Raw genomic sequence first — 24,122 nt, 5'->3', positions numbered from 1 at the left:
GAAGGGAGGCGTCAGCAGTAGCCTGTTTTCGCTTACCCGCCCTGCTGTATGCAGCAAGTAAGGCGACCCGGCTGATGTCACCACGCGACGGCCGTTGTGGCATAAGTTTATTTGTGTATGTGCCCGGTCCCTCAGCCCCTTCCATTCCTATTCTGGTTGTCGCTGCACTTCATCCTCTGTCGAACAGAACACAAGAGCTTCCCGTTGATTGTCACAAGTCCGCAGGACGGCATACAGTCAAGAATTTATGGGGACACCTTCACCCCATAAACACTGCCATAGTGCCTCACGGTCCACGAAGTCAAAGGTAGCTTTCAGATCAAGGAACACAACCATTGTTAGTTGCTGGAAGCGGTGTCGCTGTTCCAGAATCTGACAGAGGGTGAAAACATAATCGATACCTACTCTTGCAGCACTGAACCCAGCTTGGTTTTCATGGGTCTGTCTCCTTCTGCTCAATGAACCTTTGAAAGAAGCCAGAGAGCAACTTCGGTGCCACAGCTACTAGGCTGATGCCGCGGTGATGCTCGCGCAGCGTTCGCGTACCCTTTTCGATGACGGGAATAACTGCCGACGTGCCCTATTCAGTAGGCCTTTTCTTTTCGTTCCATATCGCGCCAATAAGCTTTGTCACCAGGTATTCTCCACCTTATTTCAAGAGAGCTGGATACAGACCATCCAGTCCTGCTGCCTTCCCAGATATCATTACGGTTATTTCGTTAAAATTTCATGCACTATCTCCGCAGGTTGTTGCAGGAGCCCAACTTGATTGTTCTTCGAAGTACTCGGCCTACCTTTCTAGTCCATGTTTGTGCGTTTCACTGACCGCTGCTTCCTTAGAGCCAGTCTGGTGTATCGGTTGGTATAGGGCTTGGCTGTCTCCGGTAGCAAAAGCTTTCTGTCTCCTGAGCTTTCGATGTCGACCAGAGCTGTCGGTCTTGGGCTCTTCACTGTTTGGCGTTTGGGGAATTTGCATACGCCGTCGTTTTCATCGCCTGCTGGTATGATTATCCTGGCATCAATCATGGATAGCGATCTCGACGACATTTAGTGATCTTGTGGTTGAGTTGGAGAAGTCGGACAGACAGCACCAAACGCCGCTGGTATTGCACCTTTCATATTGTCCTGCTTTATCCACGTGCTCACTCCCAGCGTAGTGTTGTTTTACTGTGGAGATTTGTTGAGCCAGCTCAGATCGTAACTGCTGAGCTATGGCACTTCTTCGAAGATAGTAGATTGGCATGTTTCTGGCTGACTTGGCACCAAACGCCGCTGGTATTGCTCCTTTCATATTGTCCTGCTTCATCCACGTGCTCACTCCCAGCGTAGTGTTGTTTTACTGTGGAGATTTGTTGAGCCAGCTCAGATCGTAACTGCTGAGCTATGGCACTTCTTCGAAGATAGTAGATTGGCATGTTTCTGGCTGACTTGCGAGAGAAAACAAACTGTCCGGCGTGTACGCACCATGGCGTGGTCGGAAGCAAGTTATGTACCCCAGAAGAAACGATAGTCTTGAATTGTAACTCTCCACCGGTGGCTGGTTCCATTTTGGAACCGTTTGATACTAGCATGAAAATATCATCTACGTACCTTTGGTAAAAGTGCGTAAGTCTAATCTCTTCATTCCGAAATGGATGCTCTCCCGACCAACTTCAACCGAGCTCATCCATCTATTTATTTCACTTTTGAAACTGAAATTGACAAAGCTTTCCACTTCCCGGACGTTAAGTTAGTCAGACTTTCCACGGGTTCCTTTCAGAGGTCTGTCTACAGAAAGCTCACGTAGACATGGCAGTACACAAAACTTCCTGATTTTTGTGGCACTGAGGCGAAACGAACCCTGATTCACACTTTAACGGACCGGGCAACACGTATTTGCTCTGCTGAACTACAGCACATTGCTAACCTGCTCCGAGCCAATGGTTATCGGGAGAAATTTGTAACGAAAACTATACCCGATCTTCCTATCCAACACCCTATCACGACCGTTGGAAAGAAGCCAATATACTTGAGTTTACCGTATGAGGGCGATCTGTTGGTGGACATGGTCAATCGCGGCTTGTTGGAATCTCTACAACGCACGCTTCCTGCTGGAACTCTGTGATCTCTGTTTACAACCAACCCTTTGCCCAACTTAAACCTCAAAGACAAGATGTCAGTTCTCTCCTGCTGTTGTTCAGTGGAGCATGCTGGGCGCACGACGGCAACTTTCTAAAATAATACGGAATACCGGAATACCATTAACCTCAACAGTTAAACCAGAAGCTCAATTGCGTCCCACCTAATTGACACAGGGCACCAAGTCTAAATGAATCATTTCAGGTCATTTCCAATGTACTAAATGGACCGCCAGTATCTCTCCAACGGCGTTGCTTGACTACAACCGAGGCAGTCGCTATACGCCTGTGAAACCCGGTACTGTTGTGTCCAAAACGTTTCATATGAACGCTGAGTGTGCCTTGGTCGTGTGACACGAATCAACCAGCCAAGTCACTAAATAGCCCTCTTGACTCTCACAGCGTCCAACTAGATGCGACATGGGGGGCGCAGACAACCAGTCGTTCGTGTCTCCACGGTTTGCATTTCACTAGCCAATCTCCGCTGCGTATTTCACTTTTCGCTCCTATTTTAACTATTAGATATGTACTGACCTGATGACGAAATCGGGAAAACATTAATGTTCGTCACTGTGTTCTTTTTCAAACCATGGGGATATTTAAGCAAATGAAGAATGATTGTTGAACTGCGAGATTAGGATAATAGACACCACACTCGGGACACTTACAAGCAGATTAGAGAGTGGCCCGAATATTATCTTGACCCAAGGAAAGATTTTGATGGTGAGTCGGAGATCGTTACCCCTAAAACTGGTCGTACGGGACCTGTCGGTCATCCACTAGACCCGACGGGGTGACTGGAAATGTCCTGAGTTTAGCGCCCAACCCGCCGAGTCCTATCACGTAAACAAGAACATCTCACGCACTCGAAGAACCCCTGATTAAGTATAAAACTGGGTGACGTTTAACCGTCTCATTCAATCATTTGAGCTGATAATACGGGTATCTGGTTGTTTGTCTGTTCTCCGAGCGTGGCAGTTGGATTGCAAACGTTTCATAACCAATCGTTAGTGCGGGGTTGAGTGTTCGAGATGTAAACGCAGAGTGCCCTCAAAAATAGGAGAGTCTTTTGTGAGATAACTTGAGTGATCCAGAGTGCATATGGAGGTTAACGCACAACATACTTGATGAGTGATACAACAGCGTTACACCATAACTGAGAGAACATTCGCCTAATCTCTCGAATCGAAAGACTATTTTGGGCGGTTCCATGTTGTGGATAGTAGTTAAATCGTTAAATGTTCTACCTGAGGAACCCTCAGAATTCGAGAAAGACTGCAAGAAACAGCTTGACAGTTGCATGGGAACGAGGATTACAAGATACATTCACGGTTGACATGCATCCAATCTTGCTGCGGAGACAGCAAACAGTTGAGGGTGTCCTCCTACCGTTTAACTGAGAAGTGACGAAGTTGACAGGATATGTCACAATTTACTGATCAACTGATTAAATCTTTTCCACGTTACACTGTTGGCACCCAAATGTCGAGGCCACCAGAACGACTGTGCAGCAGTACACGGTTTATTTTGAAAGAAATATCTGGGCCTGAACCTTCGAACTACCTGCTAATTTGATGTTTATGTAACGGCGGTGAAGCATCAGTGCCAACACTGATGTTGATGTCATTGATGGTGATGTTTATGTAACATTCCTATTTCAGCTGATTGCCTCCGCGTAAACCCTGTTTTCGAATTTCGTACGCTTCCGCTACATGGAACAATGTCCCAAATGCCGGTGATAACAAAATTCAAGGCTGCTCCTTTAACGGACCCTTCAAACTACATCAAAACTTATCGGCTCACTTATCTCCAAGTTGGTTTTTTTACCATCCAACCAATTTGGTCTATAGGACGGGAAGCCACGATACTGGGATGGCGTCTTATCCCATGACAGGTTTGTTTGGATCCGGTCACCCTCATGTTTTCTATTTAGCGTTAGCATTCTCCTCTATCATGTGCAGAAGTCTTGCCTTCTTTTGGTCAAACAATTCCGTCCTGGTACGTATCATCGTGTTCTTTAGCAGCCTTTCTTTCATACTGTAATGGTAACACTACAGCGTTCCGGAAAGTTAACACTAAGTAGGGAAACACTTACATGGACAAATCACTCTGTTTCATTGAATCCAATCTGCTACTATAATGACCGTAATTGCAGTTATTAATCAGTGAAGAGGAGAATTAGTGCAGAACAAGTTGGCTGGATCACTCGAAGAGGCCTACTGAAAGCAGCTTATACAAGGTGCTCTATTCTGAGAAATACTAACTTATGGTGTTCCTCAAGAAACCGGTAGCAAATGGCCAAGTCCGAAAGTCTCTTCAGAAGAGGGACAGAATCGGATAAGAATTCTGGTTGTGATCGTGACACAAAGGTCAGAAAATTGTTCATTCACCAATTGTCTTAGGAAACTTCATACTTCAACATATTTCCAAAACAGACCGATTTTGTTCAACCATTACAATTATTTTTTTCAATTACGTTGTCGCATAATTATTCCAGCCACAATTTGCGGTCCACAGTTGTGTCTGGTATACCGCAGTATGAAATTTCTGTTTTTTCCCGCACATTCGATTTCCAAACTCGTCCGAAGATAGGTCGGCAGGCTGATCTGTTAGGTACTCCTGGCACTTCATGAATATACATTGCGTCCCCAGAGCTCAAACACGGTACCTACTTATGATCGTCGAGCTGGGGTCAGCTCAGGCGCAAACTTGTTAGTCGAACTCAGCGTTTAAATCTCGACTGCCCTTCGTGGGCTTGGGACGCGTGGCGTAATCTCGGCTGTCGGTTTTCCTTGGTGGCATGGCAGCAAGGCACTGGAAGAATGTTACAGTTGGACGACTATTATTATTCTGCGGCTATTGAACCTATGACACTTATCAAGACGCTACTGCCAGGTCTGGTGGACATCAGTTCAAGCGTTGGCTTGAGCCAACACCTTTGCGTGTAGATCTTTTTTCAGTGCCTGGAATACTAATACTTCTCCCTGCTTTCAGTGACCACTGGGCCGCGGGGCTCGCACACTTCCATTGTAAGTTGACTGTAAATCTTTTTAGCGAGCCTATGTCGGACTGTTTGGAATAATTTGGGGGCAAGAATACTTTCTGGTAACCTTGGGTCAACCATTAATTCTACCTTTGTTTGAAAATGCGCCTTGGGTGATTACTTAACCATGGAAACATGAACCTTACCCCGGTTGTGACGAGTCCGTTAGTTTCGACAGTACTGAGCTCAAAATAGTCCAGCGTTAAGGCATGACTGGATCGCATCAGACCCTGGCTTCTCGATCGTCCCCTTCTAGGTTTGGGCCGCCAGGTACTATCTCGTTTTCTGAGCCTCTTTCTGACTGCGTGACAGCTGTGCACCGCGTGGGTTTCACAGCTGAACGTCTTTAGTACTGCGAAACCTGACTTCATCACGCAAGACTCAAGTTAGAAAGCATCAGGCAAGGCCTAAACTAGGTGTCGACCTCACATGTGCTTGAGCGATACTAAGCGTAGCACCCGGCCACCAGTAGCGGTCTTACTGAACCTTCGACGTGTGTTTGAATCCGCAGATAGATTGGCCTCTTGACATATACTTGACCCACAGGTGATGCCGTCGAAGTTTTTTCTGCATTCTTCTTGCCCTTCATTCCGGTTGCATTGGCATTTACAACGAATTATTTGAACGCTTCCCCCTCAGGGTCCCTCCACCTCCTGGTATTTTTCAATTTTATCGTTGACATCACCAAAGAGACTTAGATCAGAGTGTCGAGACCGCATATGGAGAGAGATTGGTGGAAAGCCTTACTCTGTTTGTTTGTACATAGCAAGTAAAAAGTAGCACTTTGCCTTAGTGAAGTCTTACTTCCAAGGCTTTCTCTGGCTTATTTTGTGCGGGTCGATCAATTATCAGGAGAGACGGTTTCATGACAGTCAAGCTGGGTTCCCCTCTGGCCGACGATGCATCGGCCGTATACTTACTTTGAGTTAAAAAAGCGCCACTGTTTCAAACGTCGAGCAGTGACTTATTTTTTATGGAAACGTGAAAACGGTACCGTAGAGGTAAATATGACGCGTTTCATTGCCATGATCGGTTTTGACGCTTGAAGACGGTATAATACGATTCACATGAACTGTAGGCTGATAGCAGTATCTTGTGGAAACCTTGAAGTCGCACTACACTATTCCTTATTGTGTAACCTATCATCCTAATCATACGATGGATCGTGTAATTGATAGCATTACTTTCTGTTGTCCGCGTGCATGCAATTACCGCTCTGAAAGGAACATCATAACGGTATTTAGTATGCGTAAAACACCAATCTTTAGGGCAAATTGTGACTATTGGCAGGTGCCACTAACAATGTACATGTCCCGCCTACACCTACCGTGCAGTTTGGACTGTTTTTATGGAGCTGTTCTTCCCGTCTACTTCAGTGGACAAACACTAGGTTTCTGAAAAACTGCTCCCGTGAAGGATAGTCTTTATGTGTGGATCTTATACAGCATATCCATTCGGTTTAATCCTCTAAACAGTAGGTTTCCCGTTATATGGGCGTCCAAAAGGGCTTGGGGTTCTGCCTCTTAATGGAATGGAGAATGGGGGGAATGCCACTTTTCGTGGGGAGGGGAGCGGCTTGTGTGGCGAATATTGGTGGAGACCACTGTAGTGTTATGTTGAACGGTGACGGATGCCCCAGACATTCAGAAAGAAACGAAGTGTCCGTGTCATGTCCAATGCAGGGTTCAACGCGCAAAGGCAGATGTATGCTATTTTGATACTGCCGAATAGTTTGGTCATGAGCCGAACATGTATCTAGTATGAATGTTCATTTATCTATCACGGCTGTTCTGTGATTGATAACTGTTCCGTTCAAGAAAATCGTCATCATCGTCGTTGCGTAGCCAATCGCCAGAGCACACGCTTCCTCACGCTAGCATGGAATAACAGTAATAGTCTATTCTTGGAGCTGTCCCCTGTTTTTTAATTCTTCGATATCTCTCTTAGTGATATACTTCAACAAACTTCGTGAGGCGACCGGAAAAACGAGGTTGGATGATGACGAGGTGTTCTCTTGCACAACTGTCCCTCCTAACAGCGCCAACACATTGGAATTATGTGCCGGTTTGATTGATGGTACAGACTCAGATCCAAAGGAGGTTGCTGCTCGAGAAATACTCGAAGAATGTGGGTTTTCAGTAGATCCATCTTCACTACAGCTTATAGATAGTTTTCAGTAAGTTTGGCTGGCTTTTTACTTGACGCACCATATGTGTTACATCTATCTTCCGAGTGCTGTTCTTCGTGACTGTGTTGCTCATACCCGTGGGAGTTTTGCCAAATGATTTCTATGAGAGCTTTTGTGGTGATCGAAATTTGACTATTGCATCCATGATTTCTGTACCTAATTATTGTCTTTTCTGCAGATGACAATAATAGCAGAAGGCCACCCTCCCTTGGTCATATGTTGTTTCTTCCATATACTGTAAACCAAAATGTGATTACATGCACCACCCACTCTTTGTTGTTTTCCAACCTGACGAGTGAAGGAAAACCTTGACAAGGGAACTTCTTTTACTTCAGAACCAAATAGCGTAGTGGTAGCTAATGCTCAATGGCCTTTTGAAGTCGAGATCCAGCCAGTTTGATCCTCTGTGCATACCGTCCATCTTAGTGGTGGTCTTTGTAACTGATTGTAGGTCTATCTTCCTCCTGAATAACTTCTGAAACTCATTTCAGAAGAGCTTGGTAAACAATCGGTAGTTTTTATTTGGGCAACGTTTCGCTTTTGACACAAAAGCTTCATCAGGCCAAGCGAACAGGTTACAAAATTGGCCAGGTTATAAGACAGACGGGGAACCAATCAGTAAGTTCTCTTCAGACTAAATCAGTGTTGAGTGTCAATTAACGACTACCGATTGTTTACCAAGCTCTTCTGAAATGACGACTTCTCAATCGGTTCCAAACTTTTTCCAACTTCTGAAACTGTTGGCTTGAATGCACTTGTGAAGTGAAACAAGACGCACAGCTTTTTAACTGGATGCGATTGTTTTCGGGAATGTCTGGTAGAATCCTGTCACCCCGTGAAGACATGCAAGAACTAGGTGGAGTGCAGTTCTCGAGTGCAATCGTACTCTGTCCGACGTTACACCCCATGTTCAGATGATGCCCTGTGTTTCGCTAGGTGATAACCCAAATGCGAAATTTTGCCATCAGTAACCTAAATAATAAGAGACCAGGTCACCCTTCATATCAGACTAACCTATCTCTCTTCCTTAGTCTTTGTTCATGTGTGGATTGGCTTGCTTCGAAAGTTGTGTTTCGTCCTTTCTACGGTTTCTTGGGGTCATCCATACCTGAAAACGATCTGATGGCTTTCCATCTCACCACGTATCGTGAATAACGTAAATAAGGTGTAGCCGTACGGAGGTAAAGAATCAGTGTCAACACAGATGTTGTTCGCACTTATAGTTATTATTTATCGTGGAATCGTTTATAATAATTGATCCATCATACGACGCTCCCCATGAGTATAATGTACGTATCCCAAAACTACAGGACATGAGTAGTTGTATTTCCCGAATGGCTTATTTTAATTTTCCTCTCATCTGTCGACTAAATTTGTTTTTATTCCACAGCTCTGGAGTCGGTCTCTTGGGTAACAGAATGACAATGTTCTACGCCGAACTGAATGAGTCTCAACGTGTCCCTGGTGCTGGTGGAGGCCTGCGGGATGAAGGCGAATGCATAGAACTTATTGAATGGCCTATTGCGAAAATCGATACACTCCTTGGTCCTAATCCAGAACGCCCGCCTTGCTCAACCTCCCTTTTATATGCTATCAGCTGGTTCAAACTGAACAAGTATCCACACATTCGCTAGCATTCTTTCATAATCAGAATAGACTACCTACTCGAATATTTCTGACACCGCGTTGTGTCAGCATTGTATCAACATCAGGGCAATATATTCTCCATACATCGATTGCGCTATCCTTTTTATTCTCGCTAATGCATCATTTTCTCGCTCGGAGTCGTTGTCCATTCTTAGTTTTCTCAGGCCCGTATACTAGTGTTTTCCGTTCATCGTTGGGCTGCTTAAGTCACCTTAGCCCTCCGATTGGGTTGAAAAAGATTCTCGTTGATTACTGTCCCTGTGTAGTTCCTACCCTTGTGTACTCAGATGCATGACTGAAAAACCAACTAAGCAGTTATTGACAGGTTTAAATGGCGATCGGCGGATACTCGAACTAAAGCTGAGATTGTATCGCGTATGAAGGTAACTCAAAACTCATAGTGATGCATGAACTGAGACGTTTCTTACACGAAGTATGAAATCCATTAGAAGAATGTCTCCCGGTAATTAGAACCAGGGACTGTGTCTATAAAATCAAGTGCTGTAAATTAACTAAGGTCTAAATAGGAAAGATGGCTGGAGAACTTCACATCAGGAATCATTAGCATAGGAAAAAGATAAACAGGTCACCAAGGAACGCAGACAGATATCGAGAACGACTGAGGTACTCAGTGTGGTGTGCTAGGCGCGGAAAACAATAGATTTTGAAAATATGGACGTTAATAGGCACAGACGACGATTCGCGTCACAGCAAATTCAAGTCAGAATGGAAGGTGTAGAACTGGTGACAGGTAGAGAACGGTTCTAGATCAGTCAAGCTGGCACGTTACGGTGTGCGATTATCAATGTGCAGGAGTTATCAACAGAAGCACAGCCCAATCCGATCGAAGGTCTGCGTAATCTCACCCCCCAAACCAGATTGTGTTGGCACTTACGTGTTTACACAGACCAACACAATGTACCAATGACGCCCAGAGGGAACCACGACTTGAGATGCCCTAAACCGTGGTAGCATTGCAACAGCATAGGACCAGATAGCATGCAGCAACTAATCCTTGGGAACTGTTGCTAGATACAGATGTTGTACAAGCGGAAAACTACCTTGCTAACAACGAACTAACAATACTTGATTTTGATATGTATTTGCACCGGACTTGGTTCGCGATTAGCACAGAAATTTTCAGGTACGTCTTTTCGATGGATGGCGGTTTGCCTATGTATCCTTTTACGTAGTAATGCTATCTTAATGAAATCCCTCATTCTCATCATTTCGGTATAAAAATAAGCTCACTACCCCAGTCAGTTAAACTTCACACCCACGTGACGTTATTGTAATCGGAAAATGGCATGTACTCCTTGGCTTTAGAAGAAAACGTTGTGTCGGTGACGTGGAACGAATTCTTCCGTCTGTTTTCACCATGGTGGTATGGATACATTTTGTGAGGGTCACTTTATTTTTAGCTTTTCAAGTGGACTGAAAACGTAATTCGTAGCCTCCAAGAAACTCATTGACTCCTTCTTCATAGCCAACATAAACGGAACCAGCGTGAACGGTATTTTAAAAGCGGATGGTGAACTTCTCATGGTTACAGATAATATAGTTACGAGGGCTGCATTGATTACTAGAGTTTGATTGCATTTGCTTTAGTGGACCAGTGAGTGATTTGTCACCACGCTGGACTCACATTTTGGCACCTTATTGAACCTGTTTGGCATGTGAACTTCAGTACAATACGCCAAAGAGTATTATGCGTACACTCAGTACAATAAATTGGGGTCATGTCAAGGGATATTGAATAGTCAAGGAATACAGAATTTCAATCATCTTGGTTCACTGTGATAGCATCAATGGTGCTTGTGGATGATCCGTTACATGCGTTCCTTCGGCATAGTGTTTGTATCCTGTGCTTTTGATAATCTGAAAATGGTATTTAGAAGTCTGGATCGAAAGCTCAGATAGAAATTCCGAAGATTGTCACAAAGCAGTACATTGTCTTGTTTTCCCATTTGAAGGTGTAACAACCTAGATAAATGTAAAAGTTTTTTTCCATTTAGTTGGCTCTGCAAAAGTTTCGCCGAACATTGGTGACTTTTACAACCTGGTTCTTGACAATATCAACACTTTTGGGCTTATATTAACCTCAGACAGCATAGGGTAATGAAATTCATCCCGTTAAAATGGATTGTCCTGTGGAATGCGGCCACCGCCGATACACTGCTATATTTGCGCCTTATCAAGTCTCTCTTAAGAAGTTCAGTCTCAATTCATATGTTGTTGTATAACAGTTCGTATTTCAAGGGAGCAGTACATCTATTTCCTTGAACCTTTTGGTCAAATTCTGTTGGGATCGGCTCATAATCAAAGTTGACAGGAACAGCGTAGGATACATCCTTATTTATCAGCTGTAATAACCGCGTACTTGGCGTACAGTGGTTTTAGCTGCCACGGTTTCGTTCACCGATGATTTGGGGATGTGGGTTAGGTAGCGCCTCATTGGAGGCGGGGGCTGATAAATTAGTGCCCAAATAAAGCACTGTCAGTGGACTTTTAAGTCGGACCATTCGGAATAGAGCAATGCGTTGAAGGTAATAGCTTGGATGCATGAGCGTCATTGAGGGTGCGACTGTGCCATGTCCGACAATGTCTTCAATTATTGATGTGGCCCATCTCGTAGTACCTATCCAGGGAGACGGCAACGAGCAGCGCAGCTAAGTTTGCTGGTAATTGCTTTTATACTTCGCTGCCAAGTCATTACTGACCGCCTCCGGCCCTCTCCCACACTTCACTATAGATCCCACAGTTTCGTTCACCGATGATTTGGGAAGGTAGGGTAGATAGGTACGTAGTGGAGGCAGTAGGTGATATAATTAATGGAGACTCAACTGCGCTGATGATTGCCGTCTCCCTGAAAGGAGACCACGGGACAGGTTATATCAGTGGTTGCAGACATAACCCAGTCGCGCTCTCAGTGATGTTCATGAATCCAAGCTGTCGCCTTCAACACATAGCTCCCCCTCCTAACTCCTTAATGAAAAGTCCACTGAAACACCTGTATTTGAGCACAAAATTATTCAGGGCTCTTTAATTTCAAAAGCGAATTTTTGAAAAGTAGACGGCTACATCCGCTACATCCAATATAGATGTAAGTGTTGTACAACTTGTTTATTTGCACACAGCGCTGAGCATGGTTTCAGCTGTTGTTGTCAGACAGGTCGAACTGGAAAAAGTCGTGTCAGGTACCCATTCCGGGGCACCGGAATCCAACAGTAGTGTATATGCTCTGCTGCGCAAAGGCTTGAACTCCTGCATTCTGACAGGTTAGACAGGCGCTACGTACTACTAACGGTCGGCCGTCATTAATAATCTCGTAGAAAGACCGCAATTTATTTGATGTCTACAAGATTTAAATGCGGAAATTCTCATTAGTTTTTACACGGAGGGTATGGCGAGAAGATATGCATTAACTGAATCCATGTATCACTTCCTCGGACAAGCTGCAGTAAGTTTATGTACCTCTAACTCTCCTAACCAACTGCACTTCGCATTTGAAAGGTTTCATTTGTCCCCCAAGTGTTAAGTCACACTGACTAAGGAATTTGGTTGGGATAGGGTGGTGAAGGTAAACAGTCTAGTGGTTCACATTCGACAAGGTCGCTGGAAGAAATGGCCGGACAGTGAACTACAAGGTTAGCCTGTTGCTCTTTGCTAATGAACCTATACGAGGGGTTTTCAGCAACCTTGTGAGTAGTTTCCTTGAAGAACCTATACGATGTTTGTATCTGGGGTGAAAGTCCAACAGATGAAATCTTTTGATGTGCAGTTCTCATTAATATTCCCCTGTCTTACGCATCAACTTACCGTCAGTGCTGCAATCCCAAAAGCACGCACTGGCCGTCTGTAACCCAGCGCCATTTTTCTGCATCAAAACGCAGGACACTTTGTTCTACCTAAACGAAACGCTTTAAATTTGTACCTTACCGATATATTTGAAAGGTCTGTTTAGTTTGGCAAGTTGTGTAATAGATTGTTCAATGATGTTACTTGACCATTTCGGCACTCTGCTCGCGCTAAATTCCGCAGTTCCTATTACAGAACTGACAATCTAAGTTGGAAGATATGGGGAGTAGTAGTAAACTTACTTCTTTCACGATTCCAGTTGCTTCGATCCCGTTGAATGCGGCCAGTTGCTGAAAAAGCCACAGCATGTGAAAGACGGGACGTTAGTTGTGACCTGTCGCTTGGCTAGATACATTGCGGTATTCAGCTGAGCTTCAAGCACAAAACACAAAAGGCTATCGGTTTTTTTCACAACAGCGCGGGTTTATCGACCAAGGATGCGTAAACTAGCAGGTATTGTCGAATTACGTTGGATGTCTCATCATTCAGGTGTAACTAAACTATTGTACGCTTGAGATTGCTCAGTGTTCAAAACGCGAATTCACCGACTGGAAGGTCCACGGTTCAGGCCCTACCCCCGGCATCTCACTTGCTCCTGGGCTACATGGTAGCATCTCACACAAAACCTCATTTCGCGAAAAATTTTCCTGTAGTACCAAAGGTCATACTAATACTGGGTTTGTCCGTAGGAAAACATCTCGATTGAGAGCGAATTGAAAGATAGCAGTGCTTATTTTTAACTGGATAAACTCAAACACTAGTATTCCTTTCCTCCACACATTGATTTATTTTATTCCTTTTGCCGCATATTTCCTCTTCCAAACTCAGGGGAACATTTTATCTTTCCTCAAATTCATAAAACGTGTTTCATCAGTTTTTTGAACACTAGATGGAAATTACGTCGAAAAATCATTTTTCACTGATGAATCAAATGCATTATGTAAGAATAGTAATCTTACATGGCAGGCATAGGAAAGTTGGGTTTTGCAACGTGGTATGTCTGACGAGAAATTCGAATTTCAGGTAAGCCGTGGGCCACGTATTTATCTTGCTCTAATTAGCGTAGGGGACATTTCAGATAGATTTTATCCGGGTCTTTTCTCAGTGCGGTAATACGGGAAAGGACACGAAAATACTTCAGCTTCCACAGTTGATTCAGACATTTGTTAGAACCGGCGAGCTCCTGTTACTAAGCCTCAGTACAACCGTGTATATGTCCCTGAAGTGACTTGACCAGTGGCAGTTGTCACATGTGTAATGACTGGTGCTTGTTGTTCATATTTTAGAATTGGTGATTTGGCCGGATTTTTATCGCGCCCTCTTTTGTTTCTGGACAAGGAAGCAGTTAAATAAACACACTTCGGATATTGAACGTTTTTTTCACAAAGCCAGGGAATTTGGGGAGATAGCAAAATCATGCGTCCGTTTCGTGTGAATTTCAAACTAAAAATAAAAATAAGTCTGCCAGCTCATCTCTCCTCCGGTAAAAATCCAAAAATTCCCACACATAAGAGAGCTACTTACAGACCGTACATACTTCTACCAAGCGCTCAGCTGAAAATATTTGACAGCGCCTGCAGTGCTCTAATGAACGGTCTGACTGCTTCGCCTCTTGAGAAGAAGTAGACTGTCAAATTGTCGGATTTCAAGGACAGGGATGATGATTGCTTGAGTAAATACAGGTTACACTGAGCTGCTGTGTCAAGTAAAATACCGGCGATCTTTGCGCTGAATGAAGCATGGTACCCCTGTCTTATTCGAGGTTTCGTGACATTATTAGCAGAAAAAATTTAGTGAAGGAAAAGATACACCGGTTGGACGGACTTTTCTCAGGTGTTTGGAAAGTATGTATAAATGTTTCCACACGTGGCGCACGACAGTGCGGCACGGAACAGAAGACCTCACTGCGAACACATTCTTATAGGTTAAATCCACCCTTTAACCCTTAGGACTGATTTATTGGGTTCTAAGCTGTGTTGTCTTATTTACATGTGATCAGGGTGATAGAAAACAGGTGGTTCAAACAGAAAAATCTAGATCTTTTGGACGGAGTAAACAATACATTCCAGTGCTTCTTCTATCGTTGGCCTTCTGTATTTGTTCCGTTATTTCTTGTTCAGTCATCCGAGCTTTAAACTTTATCCAAGCCCGTGTTGTTTCAGCTAGTTAAAGACATCATCTTCGGCTGTAAAAACTACGCGCGTGTAAGGTTGTTGTGGCTGTCGCAGAATCGTTCACCTGGAGAAGAAGGTGCAGCTCGTTAAGCATTAGAGTCGGTAAAAGATATTGGTGTGTCAGTGGGCTTTTGATTGGGAGAGCGCGAGGGCAAGTTATTTGTTGAAGACAGCAGTTTGAATGCACGAACGTCATTGATAGCACTGGTGAACCACGTGTGACAGTGTCTGTAACCGCTGATGTCCCCCCTTGGAGTGTCCATCCATGGAGACGTCACTGAGAAGCGCAGCTGAGCTTAGTGGCAATGGCTTCCATAATTCGCCTCCAAGTCACTGCTTGACTTCCCCTGGCTCGTTCTTACTCTTCAGGTAGTCGTGCGAAAAAGGCTTTTCGAGGGAATGGTCCGGCTGTAGCACGCGACAAAATTAACCTAACGAATGTACTGTGATCTACTATCGGCGAGTAATTTTAGATTTTCGGCGTTCATACTCCGAAGCCAACATTACCATCATTTCATCTTTATCTTCATGATCGTGGTCGTCATGCTGGTCATTACCATCACCGCCGTCATAGCCTCAGCAACAGTAGCATCTTTATCACTACCGAATTTTACAGCAGTATTCATGTGGGAACAGTTATGCGGGTGAAACGAGGCACCAACAATGTTCTTTGGGGGGTGAGGTGGGTAGTACTTTCTTGCCAAGTTCGTTATGAAGAAGGTACATCGTAAGAGCGTTTCACCAGTGAACAAAATCGCTATAGTCGATAACCTGGTGCACAGTTTCTGATCTGGCTCTACGGAAAGCGATCACTAATTCTTCAAATATTACTGAGTACGCAAGTCCACACGCATGTCGCTTATTTCTCTTGACCTTCAGAAATCTCCCGGATAGACAAGACTTGGAATCCTAACAGTGGTGTCCCACTTGTCTGAGGCAAAGACTGCGCGTCTTATACCTTGGTGATATTCTCACTGGCGTCCTGTGAAGTCCCTTACTCACCAAAAGCAATGATCACCCAGGGTTGAAACTGCAAGCCAGCTAACGTGCCCGCACAATGGATATACAGCAACCCCACCTTAAACATAAAAGTCCCGGTCCATAACCCGCCTCCAAATGACTTGCGTGTGGTGTGAAATGCAAAATTCCATAGCTTTTTATTCTGCAAATATATTTTAACCCCTCTATGGTACCTCGTTTTCTTTCATCTCGCATCATAGATGGCACAGATGAAACAGCAGTCGAAAAGATCCAAAGTGAAAGTCCCAAAAGAAGGTAGTCTACAAGACATTGAGTCTTATCGCTGCAGCCATTGTCCAATGGAATATATTTTGAAATATCTGTTTGGTAATAGATATTCCAGAGCGTGTCATTTCTGAGAAGGTGAGAATTTCACCGACGCAGAGGACAACAAACGGTGATCTTCCAAGAAGATCGGCTGTATCAGCAAAGTGGGTGATTTAAACACATTAACAATAAAACTTGCGCCATCTGGAAGTGGGTTGCGAATTATCACCGTGACCAAAAATGTTCAGAATGAGCAAAAGAAAATTTACACTGTGCTTTTTCAAGTGTATGTTGGCGGAACATGGTGGTATTTTGAAGGCGGCAAAAGTAAGCGTTCACTAACTAGAAGGACTTCCATACAGCTTAGTTATTCGCATTGGACTAAAATGTTGACACAATACCTACCTATTGACTTTATCAATAGCCGAATTAGAAATCAAAGTGGCTGCATGATGAGTGGATTTGGCAAACCACCATCTAAGAAAATCCAGAACTATATGAGCTACCATCGTCTGTACCTCTATGAATCTATCTAGGATTTTAAACCAGTAATATAGTACGACCGAAGTACAGTAGTTGAGTTGATGGGTAGAGAAGACGTCGCATGACACCTAAGGACTTCACAATAGAGGAGTGTACCTGTAATCAACCCATAGTTTTGTGTACAAGGAAGCAGCGAGTTTATGGACTGACTGCTTTAGCTAAATTCCCAACCATCTCTCTTGACACACTGAGCAGTAAGCTAAAATGGGAAAGGGAGTACAAGCTTTTTAGCTCTATAAAAGCTAAAGTCGGGCATACCTGGCCCAGTTACCAAATATTTATTCCGTTTGCAGAATGTATATTTGGTTTTTTCTAACGACCACTAATTTCCGCGTTCTCATATTTCTGTTTTGTTTGTAGGAATAGAGTGTTTTGTTTCTTGCGAAAAAATATTTTAATGGTTGTCTTTTTACGCAAAATGTGGTCCTCAACTCTGTGGTCATTTGGTTTTATGTTGACGATGTCTCCACTCAAGGCGTGGCCTTTGGACTTCGAAGGAAACGATACACCCATAGTGCCTGGTGTAAATCTGTGCAATCTAACTGAAACATCACAGCGACTCACTGTCCAAATAAAACAAGTCTTTCAGCGTCATCGGTGGCAGAGTTTCTCTTCATGCATTAAGTGAAAAGCTTGGATGCAGATTGTACGCAAGAAGCTGCATTACTTGGCGTGGCTGAAGTGTTAAAGCCTAGTGTAACTGACGACTTGTGACGCTGTTGATATTACTTGCAGGTGCTGATTGATGTCTGGAAAGCTTGCTCTGAGTGATTACCGTAGGAAGCCCGGACTCACGAAGTGTATGTTACAGCTGCGAGGTGCAATTTTCACTGTAAAGAATTCACTCACCATAAATTTTTGGGTATAAGTAGCAGGCGCTATGTACGTCCTACTATGGAGAATGAAGCTGGCACATTCAAAACGCGGACCATATATACATCGAATTAAATGAACGTCCACAATACTACAAGGCATTCACGTGCACTATTTTTAGATTTAAGTTACAACGATTTAGGGAAAATTAGTATTATATTCGAATGTTTATGACTGGACTTAACAAGGTTCTCTAGTAAGTGCATCATCTCGACTAAGTACCTCCAATCACTACGACTTGAGCTTAAGAATGCTTAGTGCTTGAGATGCTGACTTAAAAGGATTGCCGTCTTCAACTCAACCTCTGAATATGAAATGCTTCTTCCTGCCCGACGGCTGGGTCCGTACTGTTTTACAGTCGAACGATTGAGTTCAAAAGCCTGGTGATCAGCAATTTCGGATTTGGATGGTGTGCGCTATTGTGACGAGGATGTTCAGAGACTGATGACTAAAGGAGCAGGAGGACACGCTTTCTCGCAAATCAGTTTATAATTTTTAAGGCGAAAACTTGCCAAAATGTAACTGTTTAACAATCCGGAGGCATCGACAGACAAATATTATTATCCACACAGCCTCCTGACCATTCATTTTTAAGAGGAGGAGTTCGTGAGTGTCTACGCACAAATTCAATAAAAATATATCCTTCATTTGGTTTATGTGCACTCCAAGACCATAGTGTTGGAGTTTTAAGTATTTTTCAAGTATTTGTTTATCGTTAGTTCGTCACATGAACATTGAACCTGCACGGTAAATACCTCATTTTCGACTGTTTAGTTATACATAGCCGCTGAATGGCGCTTTGTGTATCACTGATCTGTGTCAACAACACTCCCACCACATGCATGTAGAGACCGTGTAAGGCGCCGGGGACTATATTTAAAAAAGCATTTCACCTTACGCAAAGACGGAGAGCGACTGGAACAAACGATTAAGAACGCTGTTGCAGTGCATATAAACCAAATTAAGGTCCTATTTATTATTAAAATCCTACGGAGTATTTCATGAACTCCTCATAGGTCACAAAAGTGAAGGATCGAAAAGTTGTGATAGTGGTATTCCTGATCACTGATCGTAGAGGCAATATAGTTAATTTCCCTACTGTGTTCATCAGTGAAATAATGTTTTATGTAAACGAAAAAACGCATCTTCCACGACATTCGGCATGCTTACCTCCTGGTTTTCACCTTCGTCCATTTTTGAATCAAGGTCGGTAACTAACACATATGTTCATGTACCCGCTCGAAAGTTGCAAGGTCATTGGTTCACTGATTGATACACTGGATCGAGGTTTTCGTCCAAACGTCCCGGGGCACCTGAAGGGCATAAACTCTTTAAGTTCGCAACGCGGAATGGTAGGTCTGACAGTGTGAGGGCCTATAGAAAAAGCATCTAATAGTGCTTTGAACTGGATACTAAATGCAGCTTGAACAAGCCTCTCAGAAAGGTTGTTCACGGATTCACGGATTGATACACAGGATCGAGGCTTTTGCCCAAGTTTCCCGGGTCGGTTTTGTTCTTGTCGGTCAGTGGCTGTCGTTCACCTGAAAGGCACAAGTGAAAAAAGGGTGTAGCACTGCTCTTTATGTTCTCAGCGCGGGGCAGTACGCTTGCGAGCGCGAGGATTCGCATAAATAAACGTCTAATAGTGCTTTAAACTGGTTTCTGGAAGGAGCGTGGACAACCGTCTTGTAGCGGTAACCTCCTTTTTCCCTCAAGCGGCTTCGCTTAATACGTGTGGTTCATCCTTGCTCATTAGATCATGCGAACCTCTGTTCCGCAGACACTCAACTCACGTGACCAAACCCTGTCACGCTTGGAACCCAGGCCGAAAACAGGTCGTTTTCCATCTTTAACGCGCACAGACGTCAAAATTTCCTATACACAGTCGAGCAACTATCAGAAGTGAGAAGAAATCTTGCCTACCAAAAGTTTGAGCTATGAGGTTGAAAATCTCACCGTTTCCCCGTCGTGGGTTAGCTGGATCAGCGGTGGAAAATCTGTGGGCTAAGCATTATCTACGCAAACCGTAATTATTACATCTCTTCGGAAGTGAAGACACTCCAGTGGAAAGAGTTCAAGCACCGCGAGATGTGTATCATAGTCCACGGATTTAAGGCTAAAAATCATTTTCGTAGCGGTTCGTCGGATAATCTCAATGATGGTTACGTCCTGCTTGCGACCTGAGCAGACAATTTGATTGTTATATTCAAGAAGTCTCACGTAGGCCAAATAGTGTTCAAGGTCCACGCTAGTACTATTGGGGAAGGCTTTACGGAGCTTCGATAGAACGGCGAATTCTTTTTCAGCCAAGAAGGAAACGTTATGTCTTCTAGTCCATTCTCAACGTTCGCGACAGGGGTGTTCGCGGAACATGGACGCACTTTTTGTCATTCTGGGGAAAATGCCAGTCCAGCGACCGCTGCTTTGTAGTGCATACACCCATTTGGAGGGCATTGGCATCCAGATACCAGGATTTCAAGTCGTCCTCAAAATATAAACATCCGAAAGGTCGTTGACGTAGGTGGAAAGCAGAAGCGGTCCCAAAACTTAACCTTAAAGAACTCCACTGGAGACCGGCGACCGAAAAGATTTGGTCGAGCATTCTTTCACTCGGACTGCCCTGTCTGACAGGAACACCCTAATCCAGTGTAGAATTTCCTCTTGAATCAAGTAAGACTCGTGTTTGCAGAACAGTAATCTATGTGTGACTCGGATCGTGGGACACATGGACTGAACACAGCTTAGAGACTTTGCTGGTTGCCTTTGTCCCTTTTGTTCTGCGGATTCTGTTCGCACTAATGGCAGATGATAAAGAGTGCAACAACTTTTGTACGCTTTTAGCGCTAGGCAAAATTAGTGCCAATGTGAGGACACAAAAATTTTAAAGTTTATTTAAACAGCGTTCCAGATAGGAAGGAGGAAGGGTACGGCATGCTCCAAGCTTGTGAGTCCTACCATATCCTTGCTGTGTATTACTTGGGTCATCGATGAGAAATCTGTCAGCTAAACCTTTTGGCAACTAATTTTTTGGTTCCCCCATAGGTCGCCGTGAATTAGGGAAACAACGAAACACCTCGAGACGAATTCCAAGCAAGAGGCCACCTCCACAATGGCTTGCTGCACACGCTCAATAAGGACAATGCCCTTCTTTCGTCCAAAGTGGACAAACTATTTGGCATATTCAAGAATCAGTTCAGTTGAGTTTTTGAAGCCTATACGAGCAACACGATGGTATGTACACCGAATAATTCATAGGCTTTTCTTTGTATAGTAATAAAGACCGTTTCAAAGAGGGCTAGATACCTGAATTACTTTTGGTATTTATTTTCCTAGTGTTTTCTGCTAAACTATTACTACGCACGATCTGACAGACTGAGAGCCACGGGGGTTCCACAAGATTTCAGCACATATATTTAGGTTGGTGGAGGTGTGCCGAATCGGACAATGCCAGTTAGAGTTTTTCAGACCACAGAATCGCACCCTTGGTGTCGATGTAGACGTCCGGCTTCGTAAGAATCGGTTCTAGCGGAACAAGGCCGAGGTCCACAAGCAGATGCCAAAACCTAGCTTAGATCATTCACAAAAAGGAGGCTCATGCAGGGTCAAAACAGTCAAAATGAAACCGAGATTAAATTGCTCGAATCTCTTTAAACTTGCGCAACCTCGCATGAAACTGAAACTTTGATGCATAATCTTTCTTATTCAATCTTTTGATCCTTAGTTCGAATAAATCAACTACAGCGCCCTTGACCTATTCCTTAAGAGATTTATAGCAGTAAAATATCCGTTTGATCCTCAGAGAATTAAAAGGACTAGAGTGAATAAAGTAACGTGATAAGATATCCGACAATATGTGCGCAAACTGCAAGAATGAAGTTGCTGAAAATCATCACATTTCATCATGTCACCACAAAACATTCGAGGAGCAACGAGAAAATCGGGGAAACCTCAACAATGACCTTGCAAAGTGTCCTGAAACTAGAGCATGCCGTGTCTGGATATGAACAATTCAATATCTAGTCTGTCGAGTTTCGCCATGTTCCAAACGCCTGAAGCCACACGGAAAATGAAGTTCGCCTCCGCGAAGCTGGCTGTGGGTCTCTTAGCAGTGGTTTGAGAAGGTTCCTTTGGCGCAGAATATTGCCTAAGCCTGAATTATACCACTGATCGTGTTCAGGAATCTCCGAAGACCTTCTAATTTCAGCTACCAACAAATCAACTCATCAATGGTTGTCACGAGCTTTGGCTCGTTCTTTCAAATCCGAGAACGTCAGAAGATCTTCTGTCCTGCCAGGGGCACTAGCGTGTGTGGCGTTTTGTACCTTTATTTTACTTCCATTATAACACTACGTATTTCATCAATTGCATAATCGGTTTTTGTTTGAATACGAAAAACTACAAAAACGCGCACTTGTACAATTTGACATAATACAAGCGTGGTCACGTACTTCGACTCTGTCTTCTGATTTCGCTTGCGCTTGCTGCGGCCATTCGCGAGTCTCACGTACTAACTCTGGTACCAAAACATTTCAGACATCTTCGAAATCGATTATATGTGGGAACTGTTCAGAAGAAGACCTCTGGACCAACATGATTGGATTATTGTTATTTGCTGACCTGGGCCAACGACGAACTATTTTAAAGAGAACAATTGTTAGTGAGTCTGCTCCATCTGATCTCTTTATTATCGTATACCCAACCTAGCGTTATTTATTTTTATTTCTTCGCCACACGCTCCTGGTAAACTAAATTACTGGGTAGCCAGACCACTACACCCACATCCCTTTCTATGCGTTGAAATTATCTCTCTCCAAAGGAACTTCCACAAGTGACTCCACCTGACAGCTAAACCAGTGAGTCTATACAGTTTTACTGTACACCGTGATCTTAAGATGCTAGTTACCGTTTATCTCTTCTGCTAATTTCTCTAACCAAGTGGCCTCACTTACGCTTTTGGTGACTAATCTGTCCAAGGTCAAGCAACCTCGGCAAACTTTTTTCACTTTTACTTCATGTTGGCCGGCCGGATCACTATAACTCTCCTGCTTCTCCACACTCACTCTTCCGGTTTTTTTGTTTTCAGCAATTTAAACTCTCTTTTTGTACCATGCAGAATTCATTGGTTGTGTCCCCTGCCGTTTTCGTTTGTTTCAATTTAATATGTTCTCTAGATGCTGAAAAAAAATTGTGTATCTCTGCCCCCACTGTACACTGCATTAGGACCGTGACAGTTTGGGCATGACTTTCTTTGTGTTAAATGACCCCCACGATATATGTGACTATCCCACTTCCGCGCATCTCTGTAGATCCACAACTAACGTCAGTCGTGACTTAATTTCTACGGTACATTATGATTATGTCTAGCGGTATGCAACTCGCCTGTTGGAAATAAAATTTTTTGCTGTATGGAAATCTTCCGCATTTGGTTTTCTTTCCATTCGGTGCATTACAGTATACAACAAATAAAAACGTCTAAGTCTGAAGATGTCGTTAACTCGAACTCGTTATTTCCCTCTTCAGGAAACCTGTCCTAAAGCCCTCATAGTCACGGTATTATCCCATTTTTGGCCCGATTGTTGTCTTTCCCAAGTTTCCAAAAACTTCGCTGACTTAGATGACTTTCTGATCAAGAGCAAACCTGGCAGCGGCTAATTCGACTCCATTTTCGTATTAACGAACGTTATTGCCTGTCGCTAGATTTAGCGAGCGCTAGAAGTGAGCGGATACATGATGGTAGCCTTTCGTGGGGGGTGCGAGCCAAATACGAGTATTTTAATGACATACGACTTCGCAGGGAGACAAGGCCATCACCGCTTTTACTGTATGTCGTTCCAACACACGCGCAAACCGCTATCACTGAAGAGACCACCGCCCTCATAGAACGTCTACGAATTGCAGTTCAGAATAACAAATACTTCCACATCTTCCGAAGCAGTCTCTCATCATTATCAATTAGTTTCAAACTTCCCAAAATCCACCCATTTTAGAAAAAGTGCTAAATCAAGGAAGAGTCTTGACCCCAGAAATTACCCACACTAGGATCAACCAAGTAGACCTTTACTTTTGCAAGTCCTCTTCCATTCACTCAGCAAGCTTTGTGTTCTTTACACAGCCTAGATTTGGGCAATTACCCACCCCATACACGCAAAAGAAAGCTACTAAGCCAGATCTCACCAAATCGTTATTTATGATTTCGCTGTTGCCTGCGAATTGCAAGGCCCGCTTCTAGTAGACATTTTCGTGATCAAATTTGAAAATGGTCCCATAAAGACCAGCACAGAGTGAATACAATCCTACTACCGATCAGAGCACAAAATTTTCGTGGTTTTGGAATAGGAAACCGAGATTCAATTGCTCCAACAACAATTCAGTAAATCTCACACCACCGTCTA

General features: G+C 43.7%; 2 protein-coding genes across 2 annotated transcripts; one reads left to right on the top strand and one right to left on the bottom strand.

The window, feature by feature from the left end:
* Window positions 1–1,018: 1,018 nt before the first annotated feature.
* Window positions 1,019–18,976, bottom strand: T265_07508 (hypothetical protein; the record flags this gene model as incomplete). The annotated part of the gene is given in 5 exon segments (XM_009173045.1): window positions 1,019–1,255; window positions 1,269–1,590; window positions 4,382–4,431; window positions 12,815–13,143; window positions 18,901–18,976. 4 exon segments carry the CDS (start codon window positions 12,866–12,868, stop codon window positions 1,019–1,021), a joined length of 663 nt encoding a protein of 220 aa, XP_009171309.1.
* T265_07509 (hypothetical protein) lies at window positions 3,838–9,109 on the top strand (the record flags this gene model as incomplete). Its single annotated transcript, XM_009173046.1, has 5 exons — window positions 3,838–3,930; window positions 3,968–4,011; window positions 4,051–4,115; window positions 7,108–7,336; window positions 8,739–9,109. 5 exons carry the CDS (start codon window positions 3,838–3,840, stop codon window positions 8,980–8,982), a joined length of 675 nt encoding a protein of 224 aa, XP_009171310.1.
* Window positions 18,977–24,122: the final 5,146 nt, after the last annotated feature.

The sequence above is a fragment of the Opisthorchis viverrini genome, assembly GCF_000715545.1.
Source record: "Opisthorchis viverrini unplaced genomic scaffold opera_v5_177, whole genome shotgun sequence".
NCBI lineage: Eukaryota > Metazoa > Platyhelminthes > Trematoda > Opisthorchiida > Opisthorchiidae > Opisthorchis > Opisthorchis viverrini.
This window is presented reverse-complemented; position numbering and strand designations above follow the sequence as displayed.